This window comes from Trematomus bernacchii, unplaced genomic scaffold (genome assembly GCF_902827165.1).
Source record: "Trematomus bernacchii unplaced genomic scaffold, fTreBer1.1, whole genome shotgun sequence".
Lineage (NCBI taxonomy): Eukaryota > Metazoa > Chordata > Actinopteri > Perciformes > Nototheniidae > Trematomus > Trematomus bernacchii.
This window is the reverse complement of record NW_022987582.1, coordinates 1742069-1769412: the sequence shown is the minus strand read 5'-3', so window position 1 is coordinate 1769412 and position 27344 is coordinate 1742069. Positions and strand designations below refer to the sequence as shown.

The window sequence follows — 27344 nt, the reverse complement described above, 5'->3', positions numbered from 1 at the left end:
CTCACCTGCCTCTCCTCAACAATCCATCATCCCCCTCTCAGCAGGCAAACGCACTCCACTCATCTTATTACTTCCTCTCACACTCTCAGAAACATTTAAGAGTTTCTCTCGCTAGCTTGCACTTACACGTTACATAATGTATGCACATATCATCAGATTCTCTCTCCACAGTTTGTACCATAAGCAGAGTGTGTTTGTGCGTTTCACACTTTATAAGTGAGTGACAAAGTTAGTGTGTGCACTTGTTATAATTCCGATGTGTTTCTGTGAGTGATGATAAGTCCACGCCGAGCGAAAGCAATGCGGCTCCTTCGTTAAGATTTTTAATGTGTGGTAAACTGAACAGGGACGAGGACTCGGCTAATGACTGTTTCTGCACACTTCATCAGATCGCTCGCCTGCAATATTGCCTCATATCACTCTCTGGCACCATTGGCGCTTAATAGTGTGTGTGTGCGTTTGATAGTGTTTGCGTGTGTGTGTACATCTGATCACGACGAATATTGCTTTGTAGAGCCATTACACTTTAATAGGCGTAGTGGAATGCACGCCGCATTAATGCTCCGGCAACAAGAAGTAATGACACAATAAAACAATTAAATATGGTGGAGGAGAATTACTTTTCGAACAAACCGCACCTAGAAGCAATTTGAACTGAGACGGAATAAACAGAAAGTACAGATTAGGCTTATTAAGCTCGACCTCGCTCTCTCTTCATTAGTTTCCAAATCTCTGTCAGTATGACTGTATATCAGCTGATTCACGGACTGAAGAAACAAAGAGGAATTTTCCTTGCAATTACAGAGAGTTGATTCTGACTGATGCGTCGCTCAAGAACACATTACAGTCTTCAGATTGAGGGCTATTTCCATTATCGATCAGTCGGCCGATTATTTTTTTAGATTACTTTTGAAGTAAGGTGTCGGAAGATGACCATGACCATATTCTCAGAGCCAAAGGTGACGTCTTCAAAATTGATTATTATTTTCCTTTTGATGGGAAGTCCAAAATCTAAAGATATTCATTTCAAAGTGATAAAAAGTGGCCAATGTTTGTAATTTTTGATAATTGATGGATGCATTGATACCTAAAGCGTGGACCGTTCTCTATCAAACGACCATTAACTACTGAAATATTAAGATTATCTTTTGTGGTAAAAACATTTTAGTTCAGCAGTGTTAACAAATGTAACAACCTGACCATTTATTATGTATTTTCCAATGGGGTTGTTTCCTTCTTCTCTACCAGAGTATACATTAGTCCCCCTTCTGATGCTTTGGTTTCTTCCAGCAGTCCAAAAACATGTGTTTTGGGTAAACTGGAAACTGCATTTAGATGTGAATGTGGGCGTCCTGTTTAGGATGCCCTTTCATGCTGGGATAGACTCCAGCTTCCGCCACCTTGCTGTGGAAGAAATGTCTTTTACGTGTTGATGGATGGCTCGATAATAGTTGTTCCAACTCAATGTTTTTATTGCTTCAGTTTGTTAAGATCATAGTGCGGTAATCCACCTGTGAAGCCTCCTAGAGATACTAGACATACTTAGCAGTATGCCTTGCTGTGAATGGATCTGGCCCTTCCTACATCCAGGAAGGTTAAACCATACAGCCCAGCACGTGCACTCCGCTCTGCATCGGCCAACCGGCTCGCTGCACCCGCACTATGAGGGGGACTCAAGTTCCCATCAGCAAAAACACGTCGGTTCGCTATCCTGGCTCCAAAATGGTGGAATGAGCTCCCCATTGACATCAGGACAGCAGAAAGCTTACACATCTTCGGGCGCAGACTAAAAACTCATCTCTTTCTACTCCACTTCGAGCAATACAATTACTAACAAAGCACTTATATACTAATAAAGGACTGGCTTATCTAAAGCTAGTTGAGTAGCACTTGAAATGTTTTGGCTCTATGAAACCTGATGTACTTACATGATTCTGTCTTCTTCAAGTTTGTATCTTCTTGGTCGAATGCACTTATTGTAAGTCGCTCTGGATAAAAGCGTCAGCTAAATGCAATGTAATGTAATGCCTCTCTCTCACAGCCACACTAATGAGACACATCATTTTCAAGGCTAATCACATCAGTGGAGTATGCAGTTAATTCTTAAAAAAATGCCTCAAATGAGCGTTTTGATCTTTTCCCAAAGCGTTGGTAATATCTGGCAAGCATCGGGCAAGCTAACAAACAGGAGGAGAGCAATTAAGGTCAGACCTCCAAACAAATGTTGGTGTGGGCGAAAGCCATATGTGTATATCTGTGTTTAAATACTGATCTGTTTATGTGTTGGAAAGTGTGGGAGTCAGTGTGACTGTAAAGTCTCTGACTCACCGGCCAGACTGCAAAACCACCGGGAAATTCTGAGGCAATTTGTCAAATGTTATGTAGGTGTTAGTCTAAAAGTCTCATATTTTTCTCCTTCTTCTCCTTCTTTTCGTCTTGTTCTTCGTCTTCTTCGTCCTCTCTCTCACCCCTGTGTTTTTATGTAATCGTTTACAAGGATCTGTTGAGAATTAGAGATCGAAATCCCATTTACAAAGGTTACCTACGTAAAGTCAGCCTATTTGTCTGCTGTGAAATCGAAACCTTACCCTCTGCCGCTCTCTCCTTTTCTCCATCTCTTTTTACCCACTGTTAACTGTCTCTCCCTCAACCTCTCTCTCTCTCTCTCCTGAAGGGGTCACAACTTGACAATGGAGCAGCGATAAGAGAAGAGATAAAATGATTGGGAAGAAATTTGTGAATTTGTTAAGATAGAGGGTTAGACAGAGAGGTCGTTAGTGAGGAATAAAGAGGAGACGCGGCGTTGAGGTGAAGCCACATTTGATGAAGGATGAAGAGCGAAGCCACTTAAAGGTGCATTCATTTTTTCATTTTGAGCCTGACTCCAAGCAGGTGATTTTAAGGCTAAAACAAAGCTTTCAAAAACACTCTCAGAAACGGATACATTTATAAACAATTGATTCAGCCTTTTAAAGGTTTGCCTCCTTTTATAGATGAGGAGAGTTTGAAGTTCTAATATCAGTTTCATACGTTTTTATTACATTTCTCAGTGTGAGAAATGTATCTTTTTTAAATACAGCTGTTTCCAACAACAATTTTATATTATGTGTTGTTCAGTATATTTACTGTCCGGACATTTATTTTATTTTATTAGTGAGAAATGGACACACTTATGGCCCGAAAGTTTCCCGAAATAAAGAAATGATGTCGTGTTTATGGCACCATCAATCCTACAATGCAAGGTATAACCATGTTTGAAAACTGTTTAAACTACACCTATCAGTGAAGCCATAAAATGATGATTGATAATTATCCAAAATCTAATTTACCTGCTCACTATAAAGCAAACCCGTGGGTGATTATTCTTTAGAGAGCAGTGAATGACACCAGCCAAGATGTAGTTTAAGTCAATCACTCAATGCTGACTCTTAACACAATTAACTTGAGTTAATGGTGTTGTTTTCATCGCTGTATTAATTTGATCCGCAGCCCCTTCCTCAGCCAGGCAGCGACATTAAGCAGCAAAGTGTCCATATCTTCTGAATGTCTGTGACTTCATTTTTGCTAGTAAGCATGCATAGCTGAGGATGCAAACTGGTATGTTGTCGGCATATTTTGAAGTTGTCAAACGATACCTAAATATAAAATAGTGTTCATTTTATTGATGATCTCACCCATGCTTTGGTAGCAACAGGTAGCATTTCTGATCTCAGCTTTCTGCTTAATATTACCCTGAAAACCAGAGAATATAAGGGAGGAACAGCTTTGTGTTTACAAATGTATTTTCTTTATTTCTTCAACTTGGATTGGAACACTTAAATAGATATGGAAGCCTGTTTGGCACAAAAAAACAGGGTATCAAATAAATCTACATGTGGTCACGGCTAAAGTAAACGACAGAGAAAGAGATAGGAAAAGATGGGCTGGAGGGGGGTTAGACTGTGTTATTAAATGATGCGTGGTGACCAAAGGGGGTGTTGTGGGGGGGGTTGAAGATTTATGGTGAGAAATAGCATGATGCGAATGAAAAGAGAGAAGAGCGGGGAATGATGGAAAACAGGATTAGATAGACAACGCCATGGGGAAGGGGTTGGGGCCTGCAGCGAGTCGAGCTGTGAGTGAGTAAAGTGACAGAGAGGGCGAGTGTGCCAACGTGAGAGAGAGCGTAAGAGGGGAGACAGAAGAGGCATAAACGAGTAAAGGTAGGGAATCAGAGTGGATAAGCCAGAGCTGAGTGAAGGAGGATAAAAGAGATGTGTTGGAGAGAGGGGCGAGCCAATACGGGAGAGAAAAGCAGAGGAGGAAGACAGCGTAACTGTAACAGAGTCTGACACAGAGCTCCGACCTAAGCTAATAGCCTGTCTATTAATATCTCCTGCTAATGACTGCCACTCCCCGTCACACAATGGCAGAGAGCATTATCCTTATTCATCAGTTTTTAACTTTCACTTCCTGAATAATGATCCTGATAAAGTCTTTAAATATGAAGGAGAGCAGTGCGACCTGCTGAGTGATAATCTTTTTTTAAATGACATGGGGCCCAGTGAGAAGATGGATTACAGGCTGGGAGGTTGCTGGTTTGACTCCCTGACCCGCCATTTTGTGTATATAGGTATATACATATTTTTTATGCATTTCTTTTTTTTTTTTTTTTTTTTTTCGTATTCAGGATTGTGGGAAACGGTATTTCGATCTCCCTGTCTGTACACACACAAACTGAAAGATTGACAATAAAGTTAACTTTCACTTTGATATTGATTGAATAGGAATGACAGCGACAAATAAATAGTAGGCTCGTAGGATTAGGGATAAACCTAATCTATTTACAACTTAGATCTGTCTGTTAAATGTGAAGCTACATCCAGCAGATGGTTAGCTTAGCATAAGGACTGGAAACGGGGGGAACTGCTAGCCTGCCTGTATCCGAAAGAGAACAGATTCCACCTAGCAGTAACGCTCAAGCTCTTTAATTAATATGTAAGACATGATTTGTTAAATCTTGTCATTAACTTAGGACATAAAAGTTTGCTATTTGACATGGCCCGCCTTACTGTTTCCCTTACACACCTTATGCTAAGCTTATCTTAAAAGCTGCTGGTTGCACCTTCATCGTTAATTGTATTTCAAAAACGGTTTTCCTTTTAGAAAACACAGGAAGGATGAGGGCACTTTGCCTCAGGTTTAGGTGAGATGATGAAATTAAACCCAGAGGCAAGACAACAATCATTCTGCCTCTCATCTCATAAAGAATAGCATTATTACATTCACTCTACATAATGATCTATAAAGAGTGTGTGCTTCAGATATCGGATTGACTTATGCATTTTTCTGAATGAAGTTGCATTGCATTGAGGAAAAAAAAACCTTAAACCTTTTACACATATTTTTTCATTTTTCATCTCTTCATTGTTAATTCTGTTTTAATGCACACAGTTAAATACATTTCTAAGTACTTCTTGCCATACCTCTCGGGCTCATTAATTCCCATTCATTTACCAGCAGCACACAAATCTCCAGAGATGTCTAATACAGTCACTGAAGGTAATCAGTCAGTGTGAATGAGAAACCAATAATTGTTTTTTAAAGTGTTGCATCAGCACATCAGCAGCACCAGCCAACACAGCTTTGCAAATACGTTCAGGATGCCTCGCCACAAAAACTTCACATTGAACACTGAAAACAAGACCTGAGGTTTTTGCTTCATCATTAGTCAGATTTCCTCTTGTTCTTCTTTAAAACAAAAATGAAGAACCTCAATTCCTTTCTGGGCCACAGGCTGGAGGAAGGATGACAGTGAAGGCAGGGATACATGAATTGGAAATCAAGAAAACACAAGCTATTTGTTTTCTTGACAGAGATGTTGGAGTCAAACCAAAGCAAGAGACTTCGGGGAGTTCATTAGATCTAGACGTATACAGCTTAAAACAGCCATCTCTGTACCGTATTATTTATAAAGTGTCTGTTCCAGAATTTAAAAGCTATTTGAATTGATCGAGCAGAGAATGTGTTTTATTACACCCCACATTTCACACAAATGGGGAACAATCAAGGCTTGAATGTGTTGCACAAGGCCTTTTGATATGTTTATAGGAGATACCAATGATTGACTGTTACAACCACCTAAGCTACTATTATCTGTGCACAACCACCTAAAAGACAAAAGCTTTGGGAAGTAATCAGCAATATTGCAGCAAAAACAAGGTTACGTTTTCATTCCCGTAGCTCCGTATGCTTACCAGCAATCACTGGAGAATTTAAGATTCAAGAAAAATAAAAACTTAATTAAAATCTCCACAGTAGATTAACCATTACATCAAATGGATGCTGTGATTCTCAACATCATTAGTTCACATAAAGCTTGATTGTAAAATGTATATAGCAAATGGTCCAATGAAAGGGGACAATGCCAATAAACAGTATCTAATCACAATAAACCCACCACCTTCTTTCCCTCTCTTCTATCATTTTATACACCTTCCCACCATTACCCAAAATCCACTGCGTATCTATCATTGGATTATTTTTAATTCCCAGTTAATACTTCCGTGCTTCCTTCATTTCCATCCTTTCCTTTCTGCTTCGGAGAGATGAAAGGCTGCACATCGAGGACACACGAGCCAGTGCAACACATATTTGTTAAGTGGGATGTCTTTGCTCAGCCAAGCGTCGTTGTATACGACACACATTCCAATTAGAGACTTCCTCACAGGGTACAATTGTGTTCCTCTCTCATTGGGCTCCCCAGAAAAAGCTTCCCCTCTGAGAAACAGTTGAAGTGACCTTGATAACAGAAGGTCTCGATCGATTTTCAGCATACAGCCTGGATTTAAGTGTTTGGCAGAGGTGAAAACCCGAATCTCTCCTTCCTCCATCTTCACTAACAGTCCGCACTGCATGCCCGTCTTTCTCCATTTCTCCTGCATATCTCTTCCTTAAATCATCTCCCCGTCGATCTGACCCTTGACACACACACACACACACACACACACACACACACACACACACACACACACACACACACACACACACACACACACACACACACACACACACACACACACACACACACACACATAAAGGGAATGCAAAATCCAAAACAGACACACTCTAATGTTTTGCTGCCTCTCTAGCTGCCCCACTTTGCTGTTAGCACAGTGGTTATGTAAAGACAGGACTATTGTGATCTCACTGTTAGCACATTCTCACACACACACACACACACACACACACACACACACACACACACACACGCAAAATACCATATAGACTGCATAGTAGCATTTTCACGGCATTGTTAAACGGTGCATTAAGCCCATTGTACCGTGGGGGGGGGGAGCGGTGAGATGTAGAAACGACATCATATAGAGACAGTTGCGCCAGTAAGACATGATGACATGACATCACCGCTTCCTCTCTGCCATAACGACCGTGCAGAGAGAGAGAGAGAGAGAGAGAGAGAGGCACGGAGCGGAGTGGGGGAGAAAGTAAGGAAAGAGTGAGGTATAGTGAGAGATGAAAATGAACACGTTGAGAAAGAGAGAGGCGAGAGACAAGGGGGTAATAAAGGGAAGGCAGAGACATGAAAGCTGACACTGCACATTCGTACTCAGTGGGAGGTCCAAAGTGTATCTGTGTGTTTCTTACACTGCTGAAGTTTCTTTGTCTCATTTAGTCTCTCATAACACAACATAAATGTGTGTGTGTGTGTGTGTGTTTAAGACCGTGTGCTGCTGCATTAAGGGGCATGAGGAAAACCTTTAGAGTCACCAGGGTAGTATAACACAAACACAAATGCCTGCTTCATATAAAAACAGCAATCTGTTCCTAGTTACAGCTCATATGACTCACTGTAACGGAGCGTTGGCTCAGACAAAGGGTCAGGCACACACACACTCAGAGCACATTAGCCAAGCTTGAAGCTATATGCCGCTAGAGACCAGTACAGCCTACCCCCCCCCCTTATTTTCTCCCTGACCTCTTTGGCCTCTCACCCTGTCTCTTTCTCCATCCCTGACCACCCTCACTTCCTCCCTCCTTGTCTCGCTCCTTCGTTTCACACGTCACTCATTCTTCCCCCATTTGCCAATTTCACCAGCAGCCTTTCTTAGCTGAGGGTTTGTTTTTGCAATCAGCACACCAACAGTTACAACAACAGCGCGCAGTGGCATAGGCACATGCAGACACACAACATAAACAAGGATTTAATTTGTGTGTTTATGCAAAGCCAGCATTTGCTATTCAAATCAGCCGACCACAACCAATTACATCTGATCCAATTACATTCTACATGCAACACTTGATATCAAGAAAAAGTGTTCTTCGACCTCGGTGAACAATGCTGCCATTCTAACAAGCACATGAGCATGATTGTGTGTGTGTGTGTGTGTGTGTGTGCGTGTGTGAGAGTGTGTGTTAGCTGACCTGCAGGTTATTCCCTGTTTGGCTCATCGTCATGTTTGATTGGCTGCCTGCCGGTTTCATCACGTTGCACCAGAGACAGAAACAGACCTCATGGCCTCTCACCCATAGGTCTCACTCTCTGTCTTTCTCTCCCTCTCTCACTCCGCCCTCTCTCTCTGTCTCTGTCTCTCTCTCTCTTTCTCTCTCTCTCCGGCTGATCCGAGCTCAGAGACGGTGTTGGCTGACTTTGGTTTTGTCTGCCAGGCCGAGCTGTAGGGAAGCACTTTGATTGAAGAGACAGAACAAAAGCTCACGCTGCCATCTTTTGAAGCTGCTGTCCCATGCACACACAGATAACACACACACACACGCGCCAGACAAATCCACGTAGAAACATGAACTGACACACACACACACACACACACACACACACACACACACACACACACACACACACACACACACACACACACACACACACACACACACTTTTAAGCATACACATGAGGAGAACTCCGCCTGCAGGAGCAGATGTGACACCTGCAAATGTGTATGTAACCTGTCTGCTGCTCACACGTATTGGCAAACAAACATCCCTTTCCTGCCCAACACCCACACACTTATACACACTCATACACACCATCTGCCTATCATTTATTTGTTAGCAGGTCATTTTGCTGTATTTTCATTTGCTTCAATATTACAGTGTGATCAAAGCTACAATCAGATGTCTTGTTTTGTCCCGTTGTCAGTCATTAAACCCTCAAATATTCAATATACACATTGCTTGAAATATGATGAGATGAATATAGTTGCAGACTGCTTTTCTCTGGTGGACTTATTGATGGACAGGCAATCATTGCAGCCCATGGTAGAATAATGGGATATGTAAATATATATCAGAATAGCACTGCTAGTCAAAGTATATTATGTTTTCTGGACATTCAATTGAGAATCCATCTATATATATTCACAAATAACCTCGGTTCCTATACTGTAATGCAGCCCTTATAACCAGGAAAGTCTTGATGACAACCATATTGCAGACAATATTGAATACCAATATTGATGTTACATCAATGTACACCTTTCCATCCAAATGTTGAGCATCATATTCTCTTCTCACTGTGTCTGATTCACTCTGCTGTGGCTCTGACTAGGAAAATAGAGGACATTATGGCCTGGACACGTCGGAGCAGGATGTGTGAGAAAGACCGGATAAATGGGACGAATAGAGGAGAATAAATAGAGGTCGCAGAGGGAAAGAGGAAGGAATACTGATTGCACGATTAGAAGAGCTAAATGCAGGTGTGTTGGACCATTTCGAGCGAGTTAACTGAGAGAAAAACTAAGTTCGGAGCTGCTGCTGCTTCTAGCTCAGTGGCAATGATAAACATTACAGAAAAGTAATGGATGGTGGAGTTGGAGGCCGCTGCCTCTGATGTTGCTTCATCTTCTCTCTGAACACCCAAAACCAGATTGCTCACAACCTCCACGGCCTCGCACAGGAACGTGTGCTAAGCAAATCGCCGACCGCACGGACCGACAATAAAGCTCGGGTTTGAATTTCAATCAGCTCGTGACCGGGAGGAGGGATGGAAAGATGGAGGCAGGCAGACGGGCGGGAGGAGGGCGCTGATGAGAGGAGGAGAGATAGAAGGATGGAGGGAAAGAGGGGAGAGATGAACGGGTCAGTCCAGTGAGATAAGGGAAGGCAGGGAATGGAAAAGTATGAAAGTGAAAGCAGATGGAGATATTTTACATAGAGGCAGATAGATGGATGACAGGGGTTGCGACGAGGGGACAGGGCGGAGAGATAATTACTAAGATAGAGAGGGAAGTAAACGACAGGAGAGAAAGGAAGGGATTATGACTGTACACCACGGTGGAGAGACTGGCAGGGAGAGAGGGAGAGAGGGAGAGAGGGAGCTAGGAGGAACAGGTGATGTCGAACGGAGTCAGAAAACACTCAAAAACAAAGTGTTTGAAGGTGAGTAAGGACAGTGAGTGAGAGAGAAAGTCCTTGCCAGAGGGGACAAAAAAACCACAAACACTGTTGATTCATTTGTCTGGTGTGTTTTTTTGTAATGTCAGCAGACCCTGTTTGTGTTTTCTCCACTCATTTACACACATCTGTTGAGGTGTAAAATGACTTACTCATCAATTTATACAGAATCAATCCTTAACCAGCTGCACATACACACTGCCACCATTCATAAAGGCACAACAAATGCCTCCCAAGACACGACAGCATCTTTTCAAATTCCTGAAATTGGCTGAATCAAAGTGCCGTTAACAAGGCAGGGAGTCCGCCTGTCAAAGGAGCTCCACAGCAGCTGAGGTGAGCAGGTGGCACATCTGGGTTCAAAAGAGATATTTTTAAATCTCAAACCAGAAAGCAGCCATATACCAATGACAGTCCCTGAGCTTTCAAATGTTGAGCCGTATCCAGCACATGGCAGCTAGAATGGAGAATACTGGAGGGTGTAGTATCCCACAGGAAGAAGGTGGTTGAATGAGAAATGGAGTAGTAGGAGGAGATATTTTAAGCATCCAGGTTTCCAGAGGTAAAAGTCCTGTTCATTTTGAGCATAGGAAATGTTTGGTGACTAGCAGCTTGGGTGGGCTTGAAACTATTGTGGTTGAATCATCAGTATAAAAGATGACCTACAAAGTATGAAAATATCTATCTGTCAAACTATAGTCTATATATGAATTGGATGTAGTCACAGTGACGTCTACCGTTCGTTTGTGAATCATTTTAGCCATCAATATCTTGGTTTGAGAAATGAAGGTTGCTGCTTGGTAAAAACATACAAGTTATGCCATTTTCGAATGAAAAAGCTCGTGATCAGTGCGAGTTCAGACAGAAATGCAATGCATATTTTACAGTGGGTTTTAATGCCGCTTTGGGTAAATAACCCCAACAATCCAAAAGTTAATTACACAGGAATTACACGAGGCAAAAATGTACTCTGCTCTCTGTCTAAACACATGCAGTCAACACTCTACTTTAGATAATGTCTCCTGTGCTGCAGTCTTTTTTGCAACAATCAAGCATTTACACAACATGCCTCCAACTGGCTTTTTCTCCATAGCAACAGCAGTCGGGGCTCATGGATACCGGAGTAATAAAAACCATAGCAAATTGATGGAAAAAATAAACATAAATGTTGTTAAATTATACAGGCAGTCCGTGTATCGGAAATGGAAAATGCCTGTGGAGACACATAACATAAATACGTAAATTATAACACCTGCAAGTACAGAAGTTGGCAACCAAAATTGGATTCCTCCAACTTCTGCCCTCTGCTGTGAAGGTGAAAACAAGGTGGCCGTTATAACATCTTGGAAAGTACACACATGCTGCACATTTGCTCCAACTCTCATTCTATCCTCATTGTTGCAAAAGAATATGAGAGCTTTTCACCAACCCGAATGGGCTTTTCAGGCCACAGTGAGAACTAATAAGAGAGCAGCGCCCATTAGCAGATTGATGTTTGCTGCACCTGGGCTGACACGTTTTTCGGGGGAAATGGGATGGCGGGATGAAGAAGGAAGGGCTGAAGGAGTAAAGAGATCAGATAAAGAAGAAGCCCGTCTTGTAGCTGTCCTGTTTGCTCCTGTCTCCGTCTGCATGGATGATAGAATATGACGCTGACTTAGTGTCAGACTCCTCGCTGACACATAGTGTAGTTAGAAAGAGATTAGAGGGATGTGAGAGAAAGGAGAGGAGGGAAAGGGTGAGGAATGGAGGGAAGAGATGAAGGAGGACAGATGCCTCACCCAGTTGAAGTCTGTGTTATAAGTTGTCACTTTTGTAAAACGTGAGCGAATGAGAATTGACTCTCTTCCTGAGTCGTTCTGTTTTTCTTCTTCCTCCCTCACCTTCACGTGTTGTCCATCCCATCATCCCTCCCTGCTTTGTTCTCTGTTAACAGTTTCCCTGACTCCGCTCTGAATCTGTACATTTGTTGTCGCTCTTTGCAAAACCAACAAGCCATGAGTTGGGCTTTTTTCAGATTTACTGTCACTGACTTTGACTCTCTCTCTCTCTCTCTCTCTCTCTCTCTCTCTCTCTCTCTCTCTCTCTCTCTCTCTCTCTCTCTCTCTCTCTCTCTCTCTCTCTCTCTCTCTCACTCTCCTTGTGAGTTTCATATTAAATCTGTATTCCCTGCAGTGGAGGGCCGGAGCGCCTGATAGTGACAGAGCCTGACGGGGGCCATGGTAAAGAAAATATAGAGTGGCAGCTTAGAGGGGTGGCACATGTGTTTGCGTGCGTGTGTGTTAGATGAAGAGCGGAACAAAGACATGTGTTAATGTGTCTCTGTCTACTGTTATTATGCGACAGCTGATTGTAATGTATTTAGATTAAGACTAGAAATGTGACAATTCTACACAACTGCTAGATCCCTTCCCTTTCCTTAATGTGTGTTTGCGTGTGTGTCAGTTTAAGTGTGTGCATGCGTTTGCCTGTAACTAGGTGTGCTCTGTCAGCAGAAAGTTGGCACTGAAACTGATAAACCATTATGCACGACGTGGGAGTGCATGTTTAGTGCCATTTTGTGTGTACGTGTGTGTGCGAGTCAGCCTGTGTGTGTTAGGTTTAATGATCTTTTTTGATGGTCTGGTGTAGCGGATATTGAGATGGATGGTCCATATGCTCTTTATGGTCCATGCATATTTCATATTCCAGCAGCAAAGCAGAGCAGGCATTGCTTATATGGCCGAGATGTTGCACTGGGACGTGGGCTGACTTTATGAGAGCTCATATACACATCCCACTGCTTTGTCCCCTTTGAATAAACGCCCAAGTACAAATAAATACAACACTTTTCATAACATTCGCCGAAAAGATACCTACAAATCCATAATCCCTAATGTCACCAATAGAATGTCAGATCTTAAATGGACCCGCGAGGCCGTCGGCTTTATGATCCGCTTCTGTTGTCACTGATGCATGTCACTCACTGCTAGAGAGTTATTTAAAGTAATAAACTGCAGTTTCTATAAATGAATGAATGCTTACTTTGCTACTCTCCATTTGCTTTCAGAAAAACACAAAAGTGATTCAGCTGATACCTTTTTCATTTCCTGTTCTTTCTTGAGCAATACCCCCAGGCACACATAAAGTGTCTTTTATGATCCAAGTAACGCAGCAGAAGTTTGTTTTGAAATAAACAGATGAGGAATTCAATAGTTGAGATGGAAATAAAAAAACCTACAGGAAGTCAAACCTCATCAAAAGAAAGTGCAGACGGAAAGACATCACAGCGTTTTATATTTTGCTTTTGAATTATTATCTTTATTTTATTGGTTGCTTGGTGGGAGGCACAGGGCAAAATTAACTACTGTAGTTTTTGCTGAAATAATAAAAAATAAAGAAGGTCTATGTGGAATACCTCTTAAATTAAAGCAGTAAGTCACGGTGAAGCTGCAGCAGCGCACCGACCTGTGCTGTACACCCACACAAAAACACAGATGGGTGGAAACATTATTTTTGGAATGGTGGAATTGCTTTGTTCGAGTCATGATACACTTTGTAAGAGGTGGTTTGTCACCCTCCACTGATTTATTTTATTTGCACAAATTCATAGAACTGCTTGGGATGTGGAGGCAAAGTTCTTGCATTGTGAGTGCAAGTAACTTGTAAAAAGGGACTTTGTTTCCAACACCTGAGAATTCTAGTTGCAGGACATTTTTTATTGCTATTTAACTGTATTTTATTTTATTACGGTGTAAAATATTTGTGTTTTTTATTAGATTTCTTGTTTTTTATATTTTATGTATGCACCATGACATCAAGTCAAATTCCTAGTATGTGCGAACCTACCTGGCAATACACCTGTTTCTGATTCTGATTCTGATTTCTGATTTCCTTTCTCTTCCCTAAACACAAGCTCACATCCACCAGGTCCACATGAATGCACATTTTGCCGACTGCCTTATGATGATTGACAGGTCGCCGCCACATAGAGGCATATTGACTTCATGTGAGAGAGAGGCAGAGAGGGCGGGGACGACAGATTGACAGGCCAGTAGAGGAAAACAGAAAGGGAGGGCGAGGTGTTGTCGGAGGAGGAGGAGGAGTGTGAGGACGTCAAAAAGATTGAACCTGAAATGAAAAATTGAACGCGAGACGGATGGAAGGACACTGATAAGGATGGAGAGACAGAGGAGGAGAGTAGGGCAGAGGGAGTGATAGTGGGGGAGACAGAGGGAGAGGGGAGGGAAATGGGAGAGGGATGTTCCACTGATAGACTGTCGAGTCTGACAGAGTCTGCTCATGTTCAGTGGAGAGAGTCAGCCACATCATGAAATACTGACACCCACAAACACACACACGGATCCACAAGCTTGTAGAATCAACAGGATTTAAAGCTTAATGTGCGTAATCGTACACTCGCAGGTTTCCTCAAACTACACTTTATTTACTAACATTTTAATTGCCATGCAGGGATCCAGCAGGTGTCCTGTTGTCACCTGGCTTCAAGCTAACTACGTTCTGTTGCTTCTCTTTCCATCATTGTCCTGCTGCGTTTTCATTATTGTTTGTATCGACTTTCACAGGCTTTGCAGAGTTTACGTTTCTGACAGGTAATTTACGCTGCGAGGGGGATATCATGCACCGGGGCCGAGTCAGTGCCCTGTGTTGGCTGCCTCTGGTAACATTTCTCAGGCCCTGTTAGGAGGCGTAATGGAAGATAGCGAGGCAAACTTCATACGGTTGCATCTGTAGAAGCCCCCCGCAAAAACACACACATCTTTTTAGCGAAACACTGCACATCCCAAAGTTTTAGTTTCCACTCCAAGTGCATCACCATACTGTAAGTCGTTTGTAAGCCTATTGTGTGCAGAGTTCAAATCTGGCATTGATAGATTTTTAGCTCATTCATCACAAAACAAAATATTTTTGTTTCTGTTATCACTCTGGCCTGCACGCTGTGGAAGGTCTTTGCACTGAAGCATCTGTGCTGTGATTTTCTTTTATGTTCTGCTTTGATAAAGAATAAAAATAGAAAACTTCCAGATGAAGTGAGGCTGAACATCGTTGGGTTTCTTTTTGAGTGCAGGCCTTTTTTTTTTATCCCCTCATTGTTTTACTCCATTGATTCCACGCAGCAGAATTATTTTCCTAAATGGGTAATTGAGCACTTATCGCTTAGATTAGCATTGTGTCTCAATCTGCATGCTTTAATTTCAGGCCTTTGTGACCGGGTATATGCGAATACATTTATTTAATTCTCCACGTCATAGTGCATTAATAGAACATCCATAATGCTCGAAGTGTTCGAGCTCAATGTCATCTTCAGTCTGACAAGAATACCCAGACGCATTTAAACACTTAAAGACTTCATGCTGATGTCTGCTTGTTCCTACCAAGTCTGCTATACATCTCGCTGCTCTTTTTGTGTGTGTGCATTTGAGTGTGTGTGGTTATCCATCTGCCGTGCCCTGAGACTAACAGCTCTTCTATTTGCCCTGAAAACCCAAGTGCTCTGTTTCTGCCCTTCGTGTAGTGGGTTTTCAACACTTTCTAAGCAAATGAAAAAGTCTAAGAGATGAATTTAAAGTACAACTTAAAGTGAACCCATCATGCTATATTTGAATAATATATTGTAGGGCCATACCTATATAAGGTATATTTATACGTTTTCTTTTTCAAAATACCAAACAGATCATGCATTTTAGCCATGCCTCATTTCACTCTATTTTGCTCTCCTCCACCCTGTCTTTGCATGCGCTGCAGCTGACCACGCCCCCCCTGCAAAGGAGGGGGCCGAGTTACGAGCGTCGTGTTACCATGCTGTTACCATGCCACGGCAACCTCTCATTCCCCTGATAGGTCAGCTCCTCCGTCCTGACGTCAGAGAAATGTTCAAATCTGGATCAGTCTGTATCAGATCCGTTGCAGCCCCGTTTTTAGAGATTTGGGTATGGAGGAAAAGAGAGAGGGTTGTGTGTTCTGACACTTGGTGAGTTCCCTGGAACACCGGGGACACATATTCATGTATAAAAGACGTACAAAAGTGCATTTTGCATGATAGGTCCCCTTTAACATAATATCAGAATAATGCTTATTTTTATTTTGCACTGAAACAGAGTACATTTAATACAAAAATAACCTTTCCTAATTTCACCTTTGGCTGTCCCCCATAGTGTCCACATGAAGTGTTGCTGGTAGTACATTAAATGACCTATCCACATTTTGCCTGTAGCCGTTAGTAACACACCCCTGCTTCCCCGTCTGCTTTTAGCCTTAATCTTTGTTCCTTTGCAGCCGCACTGAGACAGACATCTACTCCTGAAAACCGCGTGACACTGAATTTGCCACAGTAATAGCTGATGATTTGTGATCATGTGTAATGGTAATAAGTGGTACTTAATTAGCCATTAGAGAGACAGAGGGGAGATGGTGGATAAAGGGGATAGATGGGTTTTTGCACAAAGCAATGAACCCCTGTAGCCCCCTTTTTTTGTTACAATAGCCGCATAGCTAGGGCTTCTTCTGTCGTCATGGAGACTAATGTTGAAAGCCAGCTGTGGTTTTGTCTTGGAAGCCCATTAGGCTGGAGCTCAGTTGGCACTCCTTTCTGTCTCGCTTTTCTTTCTGGCTTCGCCTCCTTGGACTCACAATGGCCAAAATATCCTCTCCGTGTTTAACTTGTCTCTTGATATCGGACATGGGTCAAATAACGGTTGCAAATCATTCAAAGCTTTTGTTTTACCCTGTTTGAAGTACTCGATAGATGATTTCCCCCCAGTTCTGTTAGCCAGTTGGCAGTGCAAAGAAAAAGGAAAGTGAGTTTTAAATAGGTTCCTGTAGTAGCTTATATAGTCGCTCCCACCTACAGCGCGGGTCAAGTCGGTTAAAACGAGTACAAGCAGATGGAGAATTATTAGCGAAAAGTACATCTGACCCATGTCTGCGTGATAGATGGCCCTACTTCTCTTTCCACATTGCACTTTTGTCTGGAAAGCATTGTTTCTCGTCTCTGTTTAATGTGGCTCAAGAGAGGGATCTGAGTAATGTTGTTGTTGTTGTTGAGAATGGTTGATCCCAGCTCCGGAGCTCTTTTCCCTGCAGCCCTGATATTCAAGCCTCCAGACCCTGACCCAAACACATCAGTCAGCGGGACACGGGTGCCATGTGACTCGGGCAGGAAGTGGGCAGGGAGAATGATTGTAATGCAGCAGATTGATCAAGTTTCACAGGACACCGCGAAACTATCAATCTGTAGGAACTGTACTCACAGAGGAGAGTGTGTGTGTGTGTGTGTGTGTGTGTGTGTGTGTGTGTGTGTGTGTGTGTGTGTGTGTGTGTGTGTGTGTGTGTGTGTGTGTGTGTGTGTGTGTGTGTGTGTGTGTGTGTGTGTGTGTGTGTGTGTGTGTGTGTGTGTGTGTGTGTGTGTGTGTGTGTGTGTGTGTGTGGTTTTTGCACGGGCAGGGTCATGACTAGTGTTGTGTGTTTGGGGCAGAGAATCAATAGCTGGGTCAGAGGGTAATGTCTCACTGAGTGCTGAGTCTATACACAGCCATCAGACAGGATCACTATCAATCATCGGAGAGCTTAGGGAACATACACTGCCTTTCTCTTCTCTGTGTGTCTCTTCTCCTCTGTGGCCCAGTGTCTGATGGGATCACTATTGCTCATGTAAGGGCTTTGGGAACAGAGACAGCGGGAGATGTAGGGAAACCGAGAGATAGAGCGGGCCCAGGAAGGATTGATGTGAGCAAAGTGATCGAATAAGAGGGAGAGATTGGTTGGTATTGGCAGATTCGTGGTGAATGACACTTGAGAGGTAGAGGAAGCCTTGAAGTGGAGAAACCTTTGGAGCGTAAAATAGGCTGAGTAGGACGCTTGTGAAATGGACGATAAATTAAAGTTGAAAACGAAATCGATAAACACGCAAATTAAGGTAAAGACCACTACTCCCGGGCTCATTCACAGGTTAAACAACATTTTTCTTGATCAAAGTTCACTGTCTCTTCGCCTTTCAGTTGTTGTCGTTCATCCTTTTATCCTCCCACATCTCTGATCTCCTCTTCCGCCCGCTTTTGTCTTCGTATCCAGCATGTGTTCCTCCATCTGTTGTTTCTTGCAGTTGTTCATTTTCATTTCATCTCATCCATCCATCTGTGGATCTGTGCTTGTTTCGGACAAACCCCACAAATAAAAGCATGAATGATCGATTGCAAACATGCATGTGCAGGAGGACATGCTCGTCGTACACATAATGGGTTTGAACCTGGCTCTGTGTGAAAGAGAGACAGCTCAGTGCACAGGGCTAATAACGCCTGCCATTAGGTTTCGTGCTGCCGGAGCACTCTCTCTCACACCACACAGTCAATATCTACAGGCAGAGAGAGGGAGAGGGAGAGGGAGAGGGTGATGGATGAGGATCAGGAGGAAGGAGAGGAAAGAGAAAGAGTGCTTAAGAGCTCCAGAGAAGTAAGACAAGAGCAGACAATTGAGCAAATGAGGTAGAAGAAAAGTGTGGAAAGAGAGAGAGAGAGAGAGAGCGAGAGAGCGAGAGAGAGAGAGAGAGAGAATGCTGCTCGTGTTATAGGATCATGCCCGTGCTGCGTGTGAGGCCGCTTGGCAAGAAACACTGTTCGCTGTAATACTTTAATCAATTACCAATGACGAGCCGTGTGTGTGTGTGTGTGTGTGTGTGTGTGTGTGTGTGTGTGTGTGTGTGTGTGTGTGTGTGTGTGTGTGTGTGTGTGTGTGGTGTGTGTGTGTGTGTGTGTGTGTGTGTGTGTGTGTGTGTGTGTGTGTGTGTGTGTGTGTGTGTGTGTGTGTGTGTGTGTGTGTGTGTGTGTGTGTGTGTGTGTGTGTGTGTGTGTGTGTGTGTGTGTGTGTGTGTGTGTGTGTGGCGGCCTTGAGAGAAGGCAGCATATTCCAGTCTGTTGGACACACTCTCGACAGGTATTGATTTCAATGAGGAGAATTTAGAACCTGCACTACACCATATCTGGACACACACCCTCAGACGCCCCCTCACACACACTCTCACAAACACACAAACACACCTGCCCAGGCATGTTCCTCCAGTGGTTCAGGAAGAAATGATTGAGGGACGGAGAGGAGAAGACTGAAACAAGGCAGAAGATAGTATAAGGGAAGGATGGCTCTTTTTTGGCAGCAGTCACACGTCAATATCTTCAATGTCAAACAATATTGAATCAGCTGGCATCAGTAAAGGGCATGTATACACACACATTTGTTTAAATACTCTGGTCTGCTTCCTCTCAGACAAAAGCCAAACTTAGAAAGTAACAGAGGAAGTGAGAACAAATGTAGGCAAGGAGACAACAGAGCGAGGCAAAGCAGAGGGAGTGGGAAGAGGATGGAGGAGGAAGACTCCTGCCTGTGTTTGATGAGGGCCTCATTGATGCTACAGATCTCTGGGAGTCTCCATTCAGCGGGGGAGCCATTCAATTATACCTACCGCTCCGCTGTCTGATTGGAGTCCTCCCACAACAATGTTAGCACATCTGTACCAAACTGAGATGGGATTAAGTATTCCGGCCTCATGGGGACGACTGTCTTTTAAGTCCTGATTGGCAATCATTTGTTACACTGCTGGACAAGTTTTAATCCAGCCCAAACTTGTACCTATCAGCAGTGACTCCTTTGATTTATTTGACCTTGATTTACTTAGGCATGCATGCTTTTTTGGCAGTTACACACACTGACAATCACGCAATCCAATCAGCCACCTGTGGTGTTCTACTTTTTGATCGTTGAGCACTTAGTCGTTTGAAAGAATAAAAAACAGATGTCCTCTAGGTCAAGTCCTCAGATGCTCCTTTCTCACATGTTAGCATTCACTGTGCTGAGTTATCTTTTGCCAACTAGCATGTTTTTACATGCTGAAGTAATTAGGAAGCTCAAGAATCTTTGAAGAAAGTTTGTGTTTTGGTACTTTTTCTTTTCTCTTTAATGATTTTAATCTAAGTCTTAAAAGGTTATGTAAGGTCAGGTGATATTATACGATCGCAGTTCTGTAAAAGAAAACTGAGAAAACACACATTTCCAGCCCACGGCGTCGGAAAGATATTAATTGGTTAATAAATGAAGGGAAATATCTTGAAAATTGCCAAAATTAATCATAAATCGGATTCCTACTGTTACAAAAAAGGCAAATAAAAGCCCACCCGTTACCTAGCATTTATATGTGAAACTGTTGTGAGGCTTGCTACCTGATGTAAAGGATCTTTTTCATATGAACTCGTCTTAGTAGTAAGTCACTACAGAAGTCACGAGCAACATTAATGGTGCCTGTGCTTTCATTCAAGTGTCTGTGTTCGTTAGGCAGTGAGCCAGCATTCACAACTCCATGTGGTATATTGGTCAATTTCCCTTTGTTGCAGAAACATTGTGTGTTTTCAGCGTAACTCCATGCTATAATCCTCCAGCCTCTCCTTTCTCCTCAAAGTCTGCCATCTTACCCACAGCAGAGTTAGTTGGTACTCTAAGCTCTTGTTACAAAAAGGAATGATTGCTCTTACTGTCAAAGTGTTTTATCGATGTACAGTTCTCCAACAGGCCAGCCAGATAACAGGCAGTCAGGGGTTAACGCTGTGGCATTATGTTGCCCATGACTGATTTATAGGCATACTCCCTCTCACACACTCTCTGATGTGATTTTACAGTAGTGACATTGATCCAGGCCCACTTTGATCTTGCTCTTAGCTGTTGCTCCCTCGCGCTATCACCCTCCGCTCCCTGGTGGACAGACTCTGCAGCTTTTAACCCAGACTACCCCTCGTCTCATTTTATAAACCCTCCCATCTTTCTTCCCATCCTTCCATCGCTCCGTCCCCTGGTGGATCTGTAGATAATATAAGTGTTCTTTTGCTCATCGTAGCCTCTGCTGTGCTCGTCAGATTTGTTATTGTCGATGAAGCGTCCCGCTCCGTCTCTCAGCTCTCGTCGCTATCAGCTTCAACTAACCAGGTGTCGTGAGGGAGGAAATTAGTGGTGATACAACACAAAATGAAAGGGAGGCATCAGGAGAGAGCACAGGAAAGCAACACACCATACAAGCTTCTCCACGTTTTACTATCGGTTTCGTTGTGTCCGTCTGTTTTGATTTGAAATTGAAAAGAGAAATACTATCTAATAAACTCTTATCTTCAGTCGGAGTGGATTTTCAAGTACACTTTTATGTAAAGCTGTTTTAAAATGTTAACATTTATTGTATTCTCTTACGTCTTAAAGCAGGAAGAATATGATCGTGACTGGTATGGGGCTGTCACACCAACTTTGCACAAAGGAAAGGGCACATTCCCAACACACAGTTTATAGCCGACTGCTTCACTTAAGTGTGAGTCACAGCGAAGACACTTTATGGATTTTTGGTTGTATAAAACAATTCAGTACATTATTTAAATCAACTTGTACACATCAGCACATGTAGCAAAGTGGTTGATAGAAAATCATGTTGACACTGTCTGACCAGTAAACAATCATATATAATGAAATACAAGACAATACAATGTCTGTGCCTTGAATATAAATATATCCAAGTACCGACCAATACCAGGGTTGTTGTTTTTTTGTTTACTCATAACATATAATGCTTTACTTTCAATTAAACCAATCCATCCTCAGGAAATGTCAGGGTAACAAATTGCTGTTTCACTTCTAATCATATCATCCATTTTGTTGGTTGCTGATTAAATTAACACCTTGCACTAACATGACACAGTATAAATAATGAAAATGTAGTTGTCTTGAAACAATTTAAAAACAAACATTTCAGGCTAAGGATGAATGTCTCATGAAATTTAATTGCTTTTTAACGTTTGCAGCACTCATTTAACCCGCATTTCTTGATTGGAGACATTTCTAGGAACTTTTTTTTGTTCTTCAAATCCATAATCAGTGATTCACTCCCAAGAGACACCTCCTGTTGTTTTGGTCTTCTGGAAGCAGAAGTGTTTGCAAAACCTTAAAAACGTCTTAAATATCCCACCAACTGGATATATTTCAGTACAAAGTGTGTGGATTTAGTGCAATTGGTTGGTTTTATTACATTTTAAATATACAGTATTTTTTTTAACCAGCTTTCTCACCAACATACATTTACTATAGACTTGTCATAGCATTAAAAAAAAAATCATAGGTGCTTCTAATACCATTAATGATGTCCCTGTTCAAGTACTATAAGTGCAACAATCCACGTAGAAAAACGTTATTTGCTACATCACTGAACAAAAGAACAAAGATTATTGGAAACATTAATATGCCACTTGCTACTAAAACCCAGTTTGTCAGAAGTGCGCACAAAGTCAAGTATTGCATTACAGGATTATTCCCCAAGGCACATGTATTGTGTCCATGTAAATGTATGATTTAAATCATGCTTTTAAAATCCTTCAGATTGTTTGAAAGTCCAAGGATTCCCACCGCTCCTTTTACATGATACAGACTCACTGTTAAGACACACTTGTTCTAAATTACCTCCCTCTTAATATTCTATGTGTGTTCTGGAGGTCACACCTATAGATGTCACCACCTCAAATATGAAATGTCGGCAGATGAGATGCTTTGATATCTCACGCAGAGATGCATACCAAAGCAGGCGCACAAATACACACACGTGCACAGTGGGAATCCTAACACCAGCTTTTATCTTAGAGAAGTGATTTACTTTCCGATTACTCAAGATGCTCGGAGTTGCCCCCCCCCTCATTTTTCTCTCTTTTTTTCCACCATTATCCCTTCATCTCAGAGAACTTGCTTTTCTTTGGTAGCGTAAAACTCTCCCACCGCCTCTTTTTTTCTGTCTTCTCCATTCTGGCTCTCTCTTTTTTACTCAATTTGCATTCACGCCTCCCTGGTGGAACTAAACTCATCCCTTTTTCTTTGCATTCACTATAAATATAGTTCCCTTGAAGCATTTCCCCCTTTTTTTCTACCACTAATACCCTCTGTAGGCTAGTTAAATGATGTAATGAGAGAAAGTGAAGAGCAGAGAGGAGAGGAGAAAGAGAGCAAAGGATGAATGTTGAACAATTAATCTTCCCTTCATGTTAGTCTGAGCGATAGGGATGAGAGAAATGGAGAGGAGGGGGAGAAAGGCAAATTCAGGCAGGATTTGAAGAGAGCGTTAAGGAGTGATGGAGAGAGGGACACATTGGAAACAGTGTTTCGATCTTCATTTAATAATTGAATAATAATCCCCCTTGAGACATGACCTAGAACTGGGAGAGAGGGAGAGAGGTAGCATCAGAGTGAGGATGACACACTGCTGCCCCCTTGTGATTTTATGATGTCACCACTTTAACATATGAGCGTGTGTGTGTTCTCACATGCTCATCAGCGTGTGTATGATTTACAACTGCAACCTGTCTCTGTCACACAGATATAGGCCTGTGTCTGTGATGGGGAGGAAAAAAAGGTCTTTGGGATGTCAGGAAAGAATCTAAATCTATTTCACTTTGTCATACACACTACACTACACACACTCATACACTCGCAGAGACAGGTTCAGACCTTATCTTCCTGTCAAGACGAGATTCTTTTGGGGCTGACGCTGATTTATGAGCTTTGGGGGTGGGGGGAACGTGGAGAGGACGTTGACGTCTGACGTGAGCGCAATGTTGTGCTCAGGTTGATGTACGAGCGCTGGGGTTAGGGGACAGCACTGCGCTGACACCAGAGGTAGGAGCGGCGGCCCTGGGGCCCTCGGCCCGTACTGAAGAGCCAGCTCCGCATTCTCCGCATGCAGCAGCCCTGCAGCCACAAATACGCACACTCTTTCACACACACCTGCTTTCTTTGTGTTATTAATAACTCAATAACTTTCAAGTAAAGATTTATTTGACCCCGGGTGAACATTCAAGCTAAAACGCATGCATCCGAAACACAGAGTGCCTTACGCTGACATGTTATGATGTCTCTGCAGTGATTTATGTGTATGTAAAAATATTAAATATTCCACACATCATTTGGAAATAGGAGACAATAAGCATTCATGTTAAATGCTAACTGCTATACAATAAAACAAAAAGTGCAGCTACAATTAGATTGCACTACTCGTTGTTCCATTATTTACTGAAAATAGTGTGTGTTATGTGTGTAGTAGTGACACATTTTTAATGATATTGTTCATTGTAGAAACCCCATACTATGAAGAAACAAGGATACTGTTAATCATGCTTTGCACATACAAACATTGTAATTTATACTGCGTGTTGTACATCGTAATTACTTTAATTGCTCTGTGTGCTAAGAACTATGAGCTGCATTCAATGCATGTTTTGGCAATATAAATTATATTTATTGTTATTCACTATTATTAGTATCCAGGGGCAGTTTAGACATAATACTTAAAATCTGCCTCACAGGCAAAAAACTGTTATTTCCTCTCAAATTGCACAAACATTTAATGATTATCCGAGGGGGGAAACAATCAAGAACCTGTCCAATTATGATCTGTCGACTCTAGTTAATTCAAAATTGCCTGTTAAAAATTAATAGAAAATGCAATTATTTTTAATGTCTAAATGAAACACTTTCAATGGTTGTAAAAATGATTGCAATGATACAAAATGTATATTCTGCAGCGCTGTGTTTATATGAATTCTGACTGTTTGCCCCCTCTCTGTGTGTCCAGTCTGCGTAGGGAGGGCTACACGATGCAGGTGAACGTCAACGACTACCTGGACATCTACTGCCCTCATTACAACGACAGCCAGCGCATGGTGGGCACCGGCGAGCAGTACATCCTCTACATGGTCAGTTACCGCGGTTACAGGAACTGCGACCCCCAGCTGGGCTTCAAGAGGTGGGAGTGCAACCGGCCCCACGCCCCCCACGCACCCATCAAGTTCTCCGAGAAGTTCCAGCGCTACAGCGCCTTCTCGCTGGGATACGAGTTCCACGTTGGACAGGAGTACTACTACATCTGTGAGTGGAACCAATATCATGATGAAACGTATCAATATGAAGCTATCTTGAAGTGGAAACCAAAACATATTAATTACAGTAAAAGCTTGTGAGACTAGAGCCGTAATGTGACAAACACGCACTGTAATTATTTTGGGGATTTTGTTAAGACGTTAGGGAAGTTAAGACCCTCCTTAGGTAATTTCAGAGTAACGAATTGTTGTTTCATATCTAATCAAATCACCCTGCAGTAAACCCAGGCTCGTACATTCTGTTGATTGATAATCAAAATAACATACAACACTTCGTGGCAATTATGTCAAAGTAAAAATAATGCGTTTTTACGTTTAGAAGAATGCATTATAAGAATTCATGTTGTGCTGCACTCTTAACCTACATTACTTGAAGGAGACGTTTCTAAAAACCTTTTGTTTCTGCAATTCGGTAATAAGAAAGCTGATCGAGACACAACTCATGTTTGTTTGGTTTTATGCAGGCTTGTTTTTGAAAAACCTCAAAATGCCTTTATTTTTTCAATTACCATGTAATATATTCACATTCTAATATTCAGTCATAATGGGACATTTGGTTGGTTATATATTTTTGTAGACAAGACAATTTCACTTTTTTGACAGTAAGACAAAATACCACAATACCTGAGGCTTTTCCTGTCCTCTCTGTAGAGGAACATGTTATCTTTATAATAAATAGTTACAATTATGATATATTATAGAATACAATATTTTCTATAATATATCAGAAGTCGCTCAAACTATAACATTTGATGATTTATTTTTGCTGAAATGTACGGAGCCCCTAAAGGGACATTAAAAACTAAAAAACAGAGAGAAAAAAAAAAGTCAGGATAACGGGTTAGTATCTCGTGCGCACGAGCATTTCTTTTTTTTGAGAAAGTTACCGGTGCGCCAAGGAGGAAGTGGAGCGCGCAGGAGACAACCATTTCATTACAGACTGTTATGTTTACGTGGGGAAAAGACAGTGCATACATTATTTGAGATATATTTCGTACTCAGACTTCACTTTAAGGACATTTCGGTCACTCCAGGAGGCAGCGGGACGTGTAACTCAGAAAAGAGCAGCACCAGCGCTCAAAGAACTTTTACGCACCGCCTACACTGTGTTTACCTTCATTGAACAGCTATAAAGAGTGACCACAGTGACCTAGTGAACTTACCACAGTTGCTGTTTTCGGTTGGAGAAACTAGAACTGAATGCTTCTTTCACTCTGCAGTAATGTGTACAATAAATGCAGGCCTATTTTTAGGAAAGGCAGTTGTAAGTCACAAACAGTTGCTGTATAATTGTAGCTTGTGTGCTCCAGTGCTTCCTGCAATAGTAAAAATAACCCAAGCGTAGCGATGTAGAGAACGTTTGATGTTATGTCTAAAATTGTATGTTAGCTGTGTTTATTTTGGAACAGTCCCGTCTGGCTGATAGATGTTTCATGAGGTCAGCATCAGCGCCGATACTGATCCAGTTTGGATCGGTGCTTTACTTCTGATATCTTGTTTACATGTGAAGCAGCAAAACCCAACTTGTGTCCGTTTTTTTTAAGAAGACCACATAACTGAAAGCATTAAACGCATGTGAACACACATCTTTATCTTTGTGCATTCTGTGTTTTTACAGCCACGCCCACCCACCATCACGGCCGCAGCTGTCTGAGACTACGAGTGTACGTCTGCTGCTCCACGGGTAAGAGTATGTGAGTGTGTGTGTGTATGTGTGTGTGTGTGTGTGTGTGCGAGCATTAGTGTTTGACCTATAATGCAATGCTAGGACGTGTTTGCAGACAGTACCTGCATCCATCTGGCCACTCTACCCATCTGGCAGGCTACAGGCACACACACACACACACACACACACACACACACACACACACACACACACACACACACACACACACACACACACACACACACACACACACACTCACACTCACACTCACACTCACACACTCACACACTCACACACTCACACACTCACACACACACACACACACTCACACACACACACA

At 42.2% G+C, this 27344-nt stretch overlaps 1 protein-coding gene across 2 annotated transcripts in view; it reads left to right on the top strand.

Annotated features, from left to right (window-relative positions):
* The window catches only part of efna3b (ephrin-A3b), a 67674-nt gene that overhangs the window by 30188 nt on the left and 10142 nt on the right, over window positions 1-27344 (top strand). For both annotated transcript variants that reach the window (XM_034128187.1, XM_034128186.1), the window contains 2 exons: window positions 25035-25327; window positions 26957-27022. In XM_034128187.1, coding sequence (XP_033984078.1) covers window positions 25035-25327; window positions 26957-27022 — 359 coding nt within the window. The remainder of the gene's footprint in view (window positions 1-25034; window positions 25328-26956; window positions 27023-27344) is intronic.